This window comes from Salvelinus fontinalis, chromosome 6, assembly GCF_029448725.1.
Source record: "Salvelinus fontinalis isolate EN_2023a chromosome 6, ASM2944872v1, whole genome shotgun sequence".
Lineage (NCBI taxonomy): Eukaryota > Metazoa > Chordata > Actinopteri > Salmoniformes > Salmonidae > Salvelinus > Salvelinus fontinalis.
This window is the reverse complement of record NC_074670.1, coordinates 34,677,663-34,693,068: the sequence shown is the minus strand read 5'-3', so window position 1 is coordinate 34,693,068 and position 15,406 is coordinate 34,677,663. Positions and strand designations below refer to the sequence as shown.

At 41.1% G+C, this 15,406-nt stretch overlaps 1 protein-coding gene across 3 annotated transcripts; it reads right to left on the bottom strand.

The window, feature by feature from the left end:
* Positions 1-1,665: 1,665 nt before the first annotated feature.
* mecr (mitochondrial trans-2-enoyl-CoA reductase) lies at positions 1,666-9,407 on the bottom strand. 3 transcript variants are annotated; one of them, XM_055926247.1, is made up of 10 exons: positions 9,062-9,407; positions 8,814-8,911; positions 8,524-8,655; positions 5,931-6,074; positions 5,506-5,608; positions 4,875-4,977; positions 4,714-4,787; positions 4,536-4,596; positions 4,278-4,350; positions 1,666-3,990 (listed from the first exon to the last, which is right to left on the bottom strand). In XM_055926247.1, exons 1-10 carry the CDS (start codon positions 9,310-9,312, stop codon positions 3,827-3,829), a joined length of 1,203 nt encoding a protein of 400 aa, XP_055782222.1. In that variant the 5' UTR covers positions 9,313-9,407; the 3' UTR covers positions 1,666-3,826. The 3 variants fall into 3 exon arrangements, with proteins under 3 accessions (XP_055782222.1, XP_055782224.1, XP_055782225.1); XM_055926249.1 differs by having other exon boundaries at positions 9,140-9,407; XM_055926250.1 differs by having other exon boundaries at positions 9,144-9,232.
* Between the last annotated feature and the right edge of the window lie 5,999 nt (positions 9,408-15,406).

Below are 15,406 nucleotides of genomic sequence, written 5' to 3'. Positions count from 1 at the left end.
ACTGTTTTTCATTAATTTGTCTAATATAGTAAGAACAACTTCTTTGAAGGGTTTGTATGACCTCTGACCTCTGTCCTGACCTTCCAGTGTGGTTTGATCACCCTCACTGGAAATCCATTTGGATATTGATTTTAAGGTAATTTGTAATATTGACAATTATGACATTTATAGTTCTTAGCCATATTTGTGATTTGGACAAATGTGAAGGAAAGGGGATTGCCTTTTTCCTATGATACAATTATTTTTCTTTATGAAGTTCAGGGTAGTGATTCTAATTCGATTTTGTCATTTGAAATGATTTTATTTTGACCAGTAGTAGTGTTTTTTTATTTTTTTTTATACACATTACTCACATGGGGAGTTACGTGTCAAAATGGGGGAGGTAACAGTCCTCTGAGGTTTTGGATTGAAGTTGAGTGATATGTGAAGGAGTGTATTGTTGTGATTGTTCTGATACAAATCTCACCCGATTAGGTCTGCTGGATTGTTAGGATTTTTCCCGTTGGGTTATAGGTCTAACTTCCTGTTCCTGTGGCTCTGCGATGAAGTTGACAGTATGATGGAGAGTATAAGCCAATTTGAAAAAATAGTATGTGTTATTCTCTTTGACATATGTTTAGACATTGGTATTAAGAATAATTGGTAAAAGTAATAATTTATCACAGAGTTAATGCTTGTCAAAAATTAACTGAACTGTTGTTCTGATTTGATACACATCTGTCTATATACAGTGTATGTCAGAGCTAAAACCAAGCCATGAGGTCGAAGGAAATGTCCATAGCGCTCCGAGACGAGATTGTATCGAGGCACAGATCTGGGGAAGGGTACCAAACAATGTATGCAGCATCGAAAGTCCCCAAAAACACAGTGGTCTCCATCATTCTTAAATGAAAGAAGTTTGGAACCACCAAGACTCTTCCTAGAGCTGGCCGCCCGGCCAAACTGAGCAATTGGGGGAGAAGGGCCTTGGTCAGGGGGGTGACCAAGAACCCGATGGTAACTCTGACGGTGCTCAAGAGTTCCTCGTGGAGATGGGAGAACCTTCCAGAAGGACAACCATCTCTGCAGCACTCCACCAATCAGACCTTTATGGTAGAGTGGCCAGACAGAAGCCACTCCTCAGTAAAAGGCACCTAAAAGACTCTCAGACCATGAGAAACAAGATACTCTGGTCTGATGAACCCAAGATTGAACTATTTGGCCTGAATACCAAGCGTCACGTCTGGAGGAAACCTGGCACCATCCCTACGGTGTAGTATGGTGGTGATGAGTTTTAATGACTTCAACTGTATGTAAATGTCATATTTCATATTTCCGAATGCACGGTCTCTACTATACCACATACTACAAAAGTTGACCTATTCTATTGGTCAACTTGTCTTTCTCTGCAATAAATAAATATTCCAAACATAGGCTACTCTGGGACAGTTGTGGGATGCAATATATCACAAATTAATACAACCCCTCACATCAAACAAAACTTTTAAAAGCAATGAGGCTGATGCAACACATTAGAACGTGTAGCTTAAAATGTTGATAAACTATTAGGCTATTTCTTCACATTATAAGTGCAGCAATGCACACATGGCAGTAGGCTGTAAGCACAAATGTTCCTAAATGCAATCAATCAGCGGGAAAACACTTCTCAAAAATGAAAGCAAATGCTATTGTGTGTAATGCTTTATTATATAGTTGCATTTTTTAATGGGGAAAATTATGTTCCCCAAACTTGAAACTCATGCACCACCTACTTACAGCATGTATGCCAGTTAGGCTCTACATCGGTTGTAAAGCGAATTAATGTGCTTAGTATTAAAGAAGTTATTTGGCCACTTTAGTTGTGATACAAATCTGATCAAAACACATTGGCCTATGGGCTAGGCTACATGAGGTGTGCTGTTTCTTGCTTTACTGCACATTCTGAGCATCATTCACAATTGTTAATACACCATTCACAAGTGATAAGCTAATATTGTCACCCATCAGACTATTCTTAATGTTGTCTTTAAATATACTAAATAATGTGTTAAACTAGTTTTGATTTACACTGAACAAAAATATAAAACACAACATGCGAAGTGTTAGTCCCAAGTTTCATTGAGCTGAAATGAAAGCTCCCAGAAATGTTCCATACGCACAAAAACCTTATTTCTCACAAATGTTACACAACACAATGCCAAAGATGTCTCAAGTTGAGGGAGCGTGCAATTAGCATGCTGACTGCAGGAATGTCCACCGGAGCCGTTGCCTGAAAATGTCATGTTAATTTCTCTACAATAAGCCACCTCCAATGTCATTTAAGAGAATTTGGCAGTATGTCCAACTGGGCTCACAACCGCAGACCACGTGTAACCACGCCAGCCTAGGACCTCCACTTCACGCTTCTTCACCTGCGGGATCGTCTGAGACCAGCCACATTGTCTGTAATAAAGCCCTTTTGTGGGGAAAAACTCATTCGGATTGGCTGGGCCTAACTCCCCAGTGGGTGGGATTGGCTTCCAAGTGGGTGGATCTATGCCCACCCATGGCTGCACTCCTGCCCAGTCAAATCCATAGATTGGGGCCTAATTTATTTAAATTGACTGACTTCCTTATATGAACTGTAACTCCGTAAATCATTGAAATTGTTGCATTTATAATTTTGTTCAGTATAGAATGGACCATTACCATACACCTGTCTCGCAACAGAGGCACGGGGGGAAAAGAATACACGTCATCTATGCACTTAAATAGCGAATTGAGGACGCTTTGCCTGTGGTTCATTTTCATGCCAGCCAGGTAGGCTATAATCCTGTTGTAAAGCGAAGCAATGTGCTTAATATTAGGAAAGTTGATAAATATAGTAGGCCTAGCCTATAGAAAGCTGATGGGATCCTCTTTTTATTAGAGGCCATCAAAACTCTTTTCTCACACCATTTCATAGCCTATAGAAATGTTGCTCAAAATGAGCTCATGGGCTCTTATGAAGTGTTTGATTTGACACATTTTTATCAATGTCAGAGTGATTAAAGGAACAATGGAATGCTAAGTACCAGGCAGTTAGCAAGTTTGGTAGACTACTAATGACCATCAGCAACATCAGACCTTAGAGAAGCCTAGTAGTTACCGCGACTTAATGTTCACATGGAATTTAACAAGGTCAGTGTAACAGCTCTAGTTGGACCCTGCACTATTGTTTTTAAAGCAATAAACCTGTCTAATACGCATCATGATGGTATTTGCTCGTGTCCATACAACAAGTAATTTGAACTCTTTAAAAATAACTTAATCTTTGCCAAATGTTTAGTGTTTTACCAGAAACACCATGTGTTGCATAACCACATTAGCCTGGTCCCAGATCCGTTTGTGCCGTCTTGCAGAGTAATAACCATAGGAGTTGCCAAGACAGCACAAACCAATCTGGGACCAGGATATAACAACGTTACCATTCAGGAGAAATAAACATGTAGACAATACCCAAGTTGTCAAGGAATCAATGACCATTCTGAAATCATTTCCATTAACTGTTGTCAGGAAAGATGACTTAAAGTGGTGCTGATAACATATATAGTGGACTTTGAGCCGCATAACGGCAAACACACATTTATTGAACGTGTGCTTGAGTAACGCATTTCCGACAACGATGAAGCAGCAGCCTTGGGCATGCACCCGTTGAACGTGCCGAGACTTCGTTTTGTATGCAGAGTCGTATTCAATTGGACACCCAGTGCAAAACACTTTCTTATTGGACAAGTCCAGGTAGTCCCTTAAGTTTCTGTCCGTTTTCTTCCATGTTGTACCTAATGAACATGACCCTGAGAACGGCTGGGGCTGGTCAAAAGAGGGGTCACACGACCAGGACCTGTTTGGCTGAGGTGAACGGCTGCATGGCAGTGTCCAGTGCTTTCCGGAAGTCTTGGAGGCCTACCTCGGAACAGGCAGGTGCGGTCAGCTTTCCCTGGCGGATCAGGGAGCAGAGCTCATCCAGCATTCCCCGTAAGGCCCCCTCCTCTGGGGAGACAGAAATATACAGACATAACATATTATAAGCCTTATTATAAAGACATTATAGAAGCTCGTACATGCAAACTCATCCATATAACAGGTTATAAAGCATCATACCGGCAGGCTATTGAAAGTAACATTTAATACTTGACATTCAGAGGGACAAAATGAAAGGTACCATGTGACTCACTCATAGCTTGGACCCACTATAATGGCATGTGAGAAATGCAGAGCAAAGATCTGTCTCTCCAGCCTCCTACATATTTTGTGTGTGTGTACTGTATCTGGCTCACCCTGAGAGTGGGTTCTCTTCCACTGGGTGACCCAGAACCCTTTGACTTTCACATTTTTGAAGATCAGGGCACTCTGGGGAGAGGACAGACAATCATATTTCTTGTAAGTATGTACAACTCACAAGTGGTTTCCATAGGTATTAGCATTTAAAAACTATCGCCATGTTTGTGAGAGGGAGAGAGAAAACAGTCTGTTGAACTAGTTCCTAGAGGAACATGGTAGAAAAAGGGTAGTATTACAGGAAGTAGCAGTCTTACCACAGGAACAGTGACTGGCTGCTTGGCCATCCCTCCATACGTCACCATCGACCCTCCAACCCTGAAAAAGTTTGTGGGGGTGGGCTATTTACTTGATCAGATATCAAATCCACTTGAATCTCAAAACATCCAAGCTATGGCAACAAAGAAGGTTCAATTCAGTCACCTGAATACTTACTGTAAGTGACGGAGGAGTTCTGTTGCACTTTTCCCCCCAACTCCGTTCAGTGCCAGCTTAGGCCTTGGACAGGTCTATAAGGAAGTTAAATAGTGAATTTACATCCAAGGAAAAATCATTATCAGAATTTGGCCCTCAGAGCAGTGTTGATATCCACAGACCTTGAAAAGTTCCTTCATTTCATGCCGCCTCAGGGTCTCCTCTTTGATCACATGACTGGCGCCCATAGCCTTCAGCCTGTCAATAAGCTGTGTGAGGTCTGGCCTGTGAAAAGGGACACACAAGTACATGCAGTTCTTCAACACGGGCCTTCTTGAATACGCACCCTTGCTTAATATAATCACTGCTCTACGGAATTTTCTATATCAGTCTCTCTCGCACATACACATCACTTTATTAGGGCAGTAGGCTATATTATGACAGTGAGTTACTTACAACAACCCTGGTCTAGTACAAGTACTCTTTTCATTATTTCCAGCTGATAACCCCATGTTATCATTAGAGCTGAAACCCCCCCCCCCCCCCCCCCCCCTCAAATGGTTTTACTTCAGCTGCTGAAAGGTCAAATTCTTAATCAGTCACTAATTCACAGATGTTCCCTTTTTGAAATGTAGCTTAGTGCAGTATGCATTGGCTCTATTCATTTGGCACCAAAGCGAAGAAATCAGACTGAAACAGGGAGGGAGTCGAGCGACTACCTGGACTTGACCCCATAAGAAACACAAATTTTCTGTTGCAAAAGATTTATAGTTGCGTGCCCTGATGAATACGAAACTGGCCGTTTGGATTTACCTGTCTCTGACCACGTTGATGGTTTGGATCCCCCTTGCAGCAGCGATCTGTATGACAGCCTGGCCCACACCACTGTTGGCTGCATTCTGGATCACTGTGTCACCTGGAATGAACTCGCATGCAAAAGGCAGTGCAATAAACATATTATACAGTGTAGTGTGATGAAGGAAAGTTAGGTTCTGTTTAAAAGACTGAAGCTCACTTGTATCCTTTTAACACTATTGGGCCAACCCGAACCTGACAATTTAGTTTCACATGTTCCTTTCCAGCAACTTAGGTGGATGATGATTAACAAGGCCAGAATCATATAGCACTGTTCGGCTTAGCGCAGTAGCGTGAAAAAGGTATTGGAAGGGTATAAGGGGGGAGGGGGGGGGTAACAGCTAGCTTGGCATCAACTTGTTGAAATGGTGAACTTAGCACACCTGGTTTCAGCTCCTCAAAGTCAGAGAGCATCCTAAAGGCAGTGCAGGGGTTAACCCCCAGTGTGGCTGCAGAGAACAGGGGGATGTCATTGGGCAGAGAGATCACATCGTCTTCAGCTAAAACCGCTGCTGTCCTCCACGTCCCTGTTCAGAGAGAGAGAAAAGGACGAGGTCGTATTCATTAGGAACCAAATAGAAGAAAACGGACTGAAACAGGGAGGGACCACCTAAACTTGTCCAAGTACTTGTTTCCATTTTCCTTTGGAAAACGTTTTAATAATGTGTGCCCCACCCTAATGAATAAGGCCCTGGGGCCTAATTTATAAACATTGCGTGGGCACAAAATATGTCCCAAAACATAAGTGCGCCAGTTCACGCAAAAGTTGGCATTTATAAAAACTGAACTTCACATGAAAATGTACTCATCCTCCTGCAAACTTTAGACCATGCATATGCACAGTTTCTAGTGGTTAAAGTATTGCATTGCAAGAAGGCATGAGTAGCCTAGTAGTAGCCTTGTGCAAATGCGTAATATGATGACACTCTTATTCATCACAAAAAAAAACAGGTAGGCCTAGCGAAATATAGTAACACGATGCAATCATTTGCGGTTAGTGAGAAGAGTGTAAACCAATTTATCTTTGCACGCTAAAATAATTACAAGTAGGCACACTGTATATTCTATGCTTTTTTTCATTTCCATTATCAATACAGAATAAAGTCCTCACCTTCTGTGACTGACGGTTTCATAGACTATTCGCAAGATAGCCTATAGACCTACACACAAGTTAGGATAGACAACCATTTGTCCCATAATTTAATTGGACCCACTTCACAGTAGTAAATAGTGCGATACAATCTGAAACGCAGTTTAACGGTAGAACAGACGGTTCACATTTTCTATTGACGTTTGTAGGCTACGCCTGAGTACTGTAATGTGAAATTTATTGCGTAGACAATTTCATATAAACATAAATCATACACTATATATATATATATATATATATATATATATATATACAAAAGTATGTGGACACCCCTTCAAATTAGTGGATTCAGCTATTTCAGCGACAACAGTTGCTGACAGGTGTATAAAATCTAGCACACAGCCATGCAATCTCCATATACAAATATTGGTAGTAGAATGGCCTTACTGAAGAGCTCAGTCACTTTCAACGTGGCACCGTCATAGGATGTCACCTTTCCAACAAGTCAGTTCGTCAAATATCTGCCCTGCTGGAGCTGCCCCGGTCAGCTGTAAGTGCTGTTATTGTGAAGTGGAAACGTCTAGGAGCAACAACAGCTCAGCCGCAAAGTGGTCGGCCACAAACTCACAGAGCAGGAACGCTGAGTGCTGAAGCGCGTAAAAATGATCTGTTCTTGGTTGCAACACTCCCTACCGAGTTCCAAACTGCCTCGAAGCAATGGCAGCACAATAACTATTTGTCGGGAGCTTCATGAAACGGGTTTCCATGGCCAAGCAGCCGCACACCAGCCTAAAACCACCAATGCGCAATGACAAGCATCGGCTGGAGTGGTGTAAAGCTCGCTGCCATTGGACTCCGGAGCAGTGGAAACATGTTCTCTGGAATGATGAATCACACTTCACCATCTGGCAGTCCGACGGATGAATCTGGGTTTGGCGGATGCCAGGTGAACGCTACCTGCCTGAAAGCATAGTGCCAAATGTAAAGTTTGGTGGAGGATATATTAATGGTCTGGGGCTGTTTTTTCATGGTTCGGGATAGGCCCCTTAGTTCCAGTGAAGGGACATCTGGAATGAAAGTTGTTAGATGGGGTTGATCCAGGTCTAAATCGCCCAACATCAGTGCCCAAACCTCACTAACGCTCGTTAGTATAGGCCCAATTAAATGAGAGATGCGCATGATATTGTCTACTCAAGAAATGTGAAATTACAGTATTCAGACGTAAGCTACAGAAGTAATCTACAACTGTCTGTTCCACCATTAATAAACTGTGCTCCGGACCGGATGGCATACAGCAAAATATTTAAATTACCTTATCTGTTTTACTACTGTGAAGTGGGTCCAATTAAATGAAATGGGACGAATGGTATCCTTGTTGTAGGCCTATGCTACCTAGTAAGTATAAAACCATCACAGAAAAGGTGAAGAATTTATTATAAAATGATAATGGAAATTAAATAAATAATGGCCTAGGAAATGGATACCTATTTCTAATTATTTTAAAATGCAAAGAAACAAAATATATTTTCTCTCTTTTTAACCTGTTTATTGTTATAAATAAGTCTGTCCCTCATATCTCCCATTTGCACAAAATTTGAATCTACTTACAACACAACTCTTCAACCACTAGAAACTGCGCGTACGTACGGTCTAAAGTTTGCAGGAAGGTGAACACATTTTCACATCTAGTTCAGGTTTAATAAATGGCAGCTTTAGCATGAAAGCTGGAGCATGCGTGCTTTGTGGTCTATTTAGTAGATTCACATGGTTTATAAATGAGGCCCCTGGACTCTAAAGCATGAAGGGCCATTGAAAGGGCTTGAATGTAAACCTAGATAGATATTTCAGCTCAGTAGTATCTCATGAGCATTAAAGTACTAATTTACCTAATCCAGCATCTCTTGGGATCACCCAGTCCCCTGGTCTGAGTGCTTTCACCTGGCTGCCCACTTCCAGGATCTGGGCCACCCCCTCATTTCCTCCTACTGCTGGAAGGTCAGGTAGGATGGCATAGGAACCTGCAGGACCAAATATTGACATTGGCTTTAGATATAAAACAACTATAGTTAGGATCAATTTGATCTCGATCCAGTTAACTCATGATAGGAACTCAACAATAAATATAATTATGTGTGTACCTTTCACCAGTGTTGTTTTTTTCCCCTTTCCTTTTTACCTTGGATCATGTTTATGTCAGAAGGGTTGATGGGGGCTGCCAACAATTTTACAAGGACACTCTTAGCACCAACAGAGGGAAGCTCCATGCTCTCCAACCTGTAAAAACACACAAGACACATTTGAAGCCTCTGGATTCTCTCTTCAGATACATCTGCTACTACGACAGCACGCCACGGCAGCATTGCACTTACACCCAGACTCAATGGTACACAGTACTCAATATTTTAACATAGCTAACATTCTTACTGAACAACTTGAGACGGGTCGCCGTGGTTTCTGTACAACAGGGCCGTACAACCATTGATTGAAGATTCAGTTGAATACCTACAAATACTACCCCTCGGGGTTGATAGCTGTTGTTGTCGGGTGGTGGATCCACTGGTGAATGTTCTACATACTGTATGCCTCCTCACCTCGGTTCTTTTACATAATAACGATGCGATACGTGACACCTTCATTTTGAAACACAAAAAGCATGAACCCGTAAACCCGGCCATCTTGGATTAACCCTTGGCATGCCAGAGTCAAGCAGTGGTCCCACCACTTCCGAATTCGCCAGACAAAGTACCGCCCCCATTAATTTTCAACAGGAGCAAGAAGAGCAATGCGCAAGAGCGGCGCTCTGCTCGACGTTATGTACATTTCACGCTGCTACCGCTGCGGTTAACCAAGCAGGTGAGTAGCAGAAGATTCCTCATGTAACACAGTTCCGCCTGTCGTTAGTTATGGGCAAGCGCAACTAGAAAAGATGGATCAAAGCAAATCATCGCTATGTCTGGTTTTCCAATTCTATGTGATTTTGCTTTGCTAGAATACAGACACAATATCACAAGGTCAATGGCATGGCGGAGATTGTTGGTGTTGATGCTGGGTGAAGAGAGATTTGCACAATGTTTGCTTGTGCTGCTAGCTCGCAGTGAACATCAAACAACCTAAACCTCAACACTGTGATCAAAGCCACCGTTTATGAATGTGTTGAGTAAATTAAATTGTGAAATGTGCCCACCAATGGACAGAAATCAGAAAACACACATTATAACATTGTAAATGATACAGTAAGCATGCATTTCCCATGTAAATATGCTATCAATTGAATTATGGTATCTTAACATTATGATTCTCATATATTATACTTTATTGCTCTTTCATTATACTTGTGTCATGACTGATGGTTATAGCTCACTTCCTGTAAAATACATAGGCCTACATCACATGCACATGAATGGTTACTCTGGGTAAATTGTGGCCATCAACACCAATATCTCTGCAATCCTCCTCTATGCCACTGACCTTCTGATTTGGTCTCTGTATTCTAAAATCATTCTCTGCAAATGAACAAGGTAGAATTACAACACTCCCCACGCCACATTATTTCCCTTTTTGATATTTTTCCTTGAACTATAAATTGCCAGCTCCTTATTTTCAGGTACAGTACCATACCTAGAATATAAGGGTTGGATTTGCATAAACAATTTAATGTCAGAAAAATCATGGAGAAAATCTGGTTTATGGTTAGCCTCATATACATGAGCTACTTCTATCATTTTAAATGGAGAACATATAGCTAGCTCATCAATATGCAAATGATGTGTGAGTTTAGCTATTCTCTGCTTCAGATGTACAATGACAAGGGGCACATTGATTGCACATGCCCATTAGGCCAGATATGCCATCATACTGTAGGCCTATGGCTGCATTGGTGATGCATATCAAATCAAACTTTATTTGTCACATGCGCCGAATACAACAAGTGTAGACCTTACAGTGAAATGCTTACTAACAAGCCCTTAACCAACAGTGCCGTTCAAGAAGCGTTAAACTAAAGTAAAAAATGTAAAGTAATAAAAAGCAACATAATAACATAACAATAACAAGGCTATATACAGGGGGTACCGGTACCGAGTCAGTGTGCAGGGGTACAGGTTAGTTGAGGTAATTTGTATATGTAGGCAGGGGTGAAGTGATTATGCATAGATAATAAACAACGAGAAGCAGCAGTGTACAAAACAAATGAAGGGGGGGTCAATGTAATAGTCCGGTGGCCATTTGATTAATTGTTCAGCATTCTTATGGCTTGGGGGTAGAAGCTGTTAAGGAGCCTTTTGGTCATAGAGTTAGCGCTCCGGTAACACTTGCCATGCGGTAGCAGAGAAAACAGTCTATGACTTGGGTGACTGGAGTCTGACGATTTTATGTGCTTTCCTCTATCATTATGATAAGCTGCTAAATGGGTTCACATAACTGCCATGGCTGCTGTGTCTGTGTTGTCCTTGCCACACTCGAATGCTGAAGTCGAGAGAGTATTCAGCCAGATGAGTGTGGTAAAAAGCAAACTTAGAAATCGCATGTCCTTGCAGACCCTTAACTTCATCCTGTACATTCGATATGGACTGAAGCTGTCTGGTGAGGCTTGCTATCTATGGATTTTAGAATACAGAGACAAAATCAGCTCAGTGACATGGAGGAGGATTGCAGAGATGTTGATGGTGGGTAAAAATATATTTGCAAAGCCTTAATATCCTTTACCCAAAGTACCCATTCGTGTGCAAGTAGGCCTGTGTATTTTACAGGAAGTGAGCTATAACCATAAGTCATGACACAAGCATAATGAAAGAGCAATAACCTATAATAAATAAATAAACTGCGTTTATTTTCAGCAAACTTAACATGTGTAAATATTTGTATGAACATAACAAGACTCAACAACTGAGACATAAACTGAACAAGTTCCACAGACACGTGGGGGGGGGGGGGGTCAAAATAAAAAGTAACAGGCCACACCAGTATCTGGAAATCACTCACAGAACGAGCAGTATGGCTGGTGGCATTGTCATGCTGGAGGGTCATGTCAGGATGAGCCTGCAGCAAGGGTACCACATGAGGGAGGAGGATGTCTTCCCTGTAACGCACTGCATTGAGATTGCCTGCAATGACAACAAGCTCAGTCCAATAATGATGTTGTGACACACTGCCCCAGACCATGACGGACCCTCCACCTCCAAATCGATCCCGCTCCAGAGTACAGGCCTCAGTGTAACGCTCATTCCTTCGACGATAATCGCGAATCCGACCATCACGCCTGGTGAGACAAAACTGCGACTCGTCAGTGAAAAGCACTTTTTGCCAGTCCTGTCTGGTCCAGCGACGGTGGGTTTGTGCCCATAGGCAACGTTGTTGCTAGTGATGTCTGGTGAGGACCTGCCTTACAACAGGCCTACAAGCCCTCAGTCCAGCCTCTCTTAGCCTATTGCGGACAGTCTGAGCACTGATGGAGGGATTGTGCGTTCCTGGTGTAAATCGGGCAGTTGTTGTTGCCATCCTGTACCTGTCCCGTAGGTGTGATGTTCGGATGTACCGATCTTGTGCAGGTGTTGTTACACGTGGTCTTCCACTGCGAGGACGATCAGCTGTCCGTCCTGTCTCCCTGTAGCGCTGTCTTAGGCGTCTCACAGTACGGACATTGCAATTTATTGCCCGGGCCACATCTGTAGTCCTCATGCCTCCTTGCAGCATGCCTAAGGCACATTCACGCAGATGAGCAAGGACCCTGGGCATCTTTCCTCTGGTGTTTTTCAGAGTCAGTAGAAAGGCCTTTTTTTGTGTCCTAAGTTGTCATAACTGTGACCTTAATTGAACTACCGTCTGTAAGCTGTTAGTGTCTTAAGGACCGTTCCACAGTTGCATGTTCATTAATTGTTTATGGTTAATTGAACAAGCATGGGAAACAGTGTTTAAACCCTTTACAATGAAGATCTGAAGTTATTTGGATTTTTACTAATTATCTTTGAAAGACAGGGTCATGAAAAAGGGACAATCCTTTTTTTGCTGAGTTTATATGAGAATCATAATGTTAAAATACCATAATCCAATTAGTAGCATATTACATGGGAAATTAATGCTTAGTGTATCATTTACAATGTTATAATACATGTTACTGCTGATTTCTATCCTTTGGTGGGCACATTTCACAATTTCATTTACTCAACACATTCACAAATGGTGGATTTGATCACAGTTTTGAGGTTTAGGTTGCTTGATGGTCATAGCTAGCTAGCAGCACAAGCAAACAATGTTGTGCAAATCTCTCTTCACCCAGCATCAACACCAACAATCTCTGCAATCCTCCTCCATACCATTGACCTTCTGATATTGTCTCTGTATTCTAGCAAAGCAAAATCATATAGAATTGGAAAACCAGACACAGCGATGACTGGCTTTCCTCCATCTTCTTTTGGTTGTGTTTGCCCGGAATTAATGACAGGCGGAACTATGTTTCGTGAAAGTAAGATTTTCAAACAAACACCTGCTCCTCACCTAATTGGTTAACCGCGGCTGTGGCTGCGTACAACTTGCATAAAGTAGAGCAGAGCTGACCTTTTTTCTATCGCTCTGCTGACATACTCTGGTCAGAGTATAAACAAGAGTAGACTGCCCGTAGCGGATGAATGCGGAACAGTTTTCAACCATTTAATGCAAATAATCAGAGGCTGGACAAAACTTTTATTCTAAAGAATGTGTTAACAACATATACATTGGGAGAAAAAACTACAACAGGAAACACATTGAATAGTGGCAGATGTTTATTATTAACTAGTAGGAAATCGTATCTTCACAAATCAGTAAACTGTTAGTCACAGTTTTTTTTTGGAATGCATGCTTCACACCATTTCACGAATTGAGGAAGTGAATAACAAATCCAACCAATCACCCCAGTTTCCTGAGGTGCTTGAAATACCCGAGCATAAGATTATATGGTCCAAGAGCCAAAGGTTTATGGCAGTAAACATTGATACATTCCTCAGTATAATAAATGCACATTCTTTGGAAATGACAGGCAACATCCCCCATAGATACCACACCACTGCATCAAATGGCCTATGATCACAACTGATGTAATGGCACAAAAAGCATAAACATGACACACGGGTCACTTGTGTATGCAGTAGCCTATATGTTTTTCTGTGGTTTCCATGTAACCCCGAGGACATAATAATATACTCAGTACTTTGCCTTTTAAGATACATCTAACCCATCTAACAACCAACAATCAAATCACAATGTGACAACAACACATCAATGGGGAGTCCAAATAGGTTGAGCTAAAACAGTTTTGCTCAAACACACATGGTTCAAAAAAAACTTTAGCTGTGCCATACAAGATACTAATTTAGCTGATGTAGTTATTGAGGTACAACATAGTTTTGTTTACATTATATTCATTCAGTTTGGCACTTGCATTGCTTATTTCTACTAGTCCAGAACAGTGAAACAGTGTTATGATCTAAGCAATGACCTCTGCAGAAATGAGTAATATTACTTTTCATCAGTCCACAGTGGAGAATTTGAGAGATAGTAGAGAGTGATACATTGTGAAACAACTCTGATGTAATTTAATCATCAGATGGCTTACTAACCAGAGATGAGCAAAATACACGTGGGTGTGTGTCTCTTTTTTAACGGGAAGAGTATACATGTAGGTAGGTCATCAGTAGCAATCAGCATTCATTCACATTCATACTGCAACATTTTCTAAACCAGGCAAGTACAAATGTTCATTTAAAAAACTTGACTCTTATTATACACAGATGTTCTATGTGCGTTATAGCCACACATGACTGAATCAATGGCCATGTGCTTTCACCACATTTTTTTACGTGACAAAATCCTGAGTTAAAACATGTATCACTTACTTAAACAGTGTGACTTGGAAAATAATATATCCCATTACCCAATAACAACAATCTGGGATAGTCACATTAGTCATTGATAGTCTAAAATACCATGTTTTAGCCACGTATTGAGACGAGACAATCCCAATGTGTGTAATACTACTAGCCCCAATCCCTTAATATGGTAACAATATTCTCCTAAATTCCCCATCAACAACAATTATAAAGGGAAAAATACAATAATAGAGGAATATTACAGGCCTACCATGGCATATTCTTATTATGTAGGGCAAAATAATCGAGAACATCAGCAGGTGTGGTATTAGATATGTTGACAAGGTATGAGTATATAATATTGTGTGTAATAACTCATATAGTCTCACATGTCAAAACATTTTAAGACTAGTTTTAAGGATACTCTAAGAATTTGTTTTATTCTTCATGATTAACTGGCATTTTAAAGCATTTTGTGCGGATTAGAGAAAAGAGAGTTTTACTGTTATGTCGAGACATTCAAAACTGGACCCAGGGGCCCTCTACCATTTTATTGTCATGCATTTTGATTTGGCACCAGAACACTCCCTTGTCTTTCACTGCACACATACAACTAATATAGAGAAACATTGCACCCCAATCCCATCCATAGCCCCTTCCAAACCTTTGAAAAAATCTGAAGTATTCCCTGAGTTTTCAGATTTGTGATTCCTGAGAGACAAGCCTGAGTGGAGGTTATATATACGTTTCGTTCACCACCTACATACAAAAGTATCTTGTAAATCAAAATGTAAAAATATGGAACACATATTCATAAGATTAAACTGAATAGAATAGAATACAATAATGCATCTCCTACATGATTAGTGCAGAGTGACATTTGCATTGGTTTTGGCATAGATAAAAAGAGAATATTCACAACACTGGA

Bases quoted from the DNA above. Each gene is read 5' to 3' on its own strand.
- mecr (XM_055926247.1), bottom strand. From the start codon at position 9,312: ATGGCCGGGTTTACGGGTTCATGCTTTTTGTGTTTCAAAATGAAGGTG. The intron at 4,597-4,713 runs GTAAGTATTCAG...AAACTTTTTCAG, and splicing joins GAACTCCTCCGTCACTTACA to GGTTGGAGGGTCGATGGTGA. The intron at 4,351-4,535 runs GTAAGACTGCTA...TCCTCTCCCCAG, and splicing joins AGCCAGTCACTGTTCCTGTG to AGTGCCCTGATCTTCAAAAA.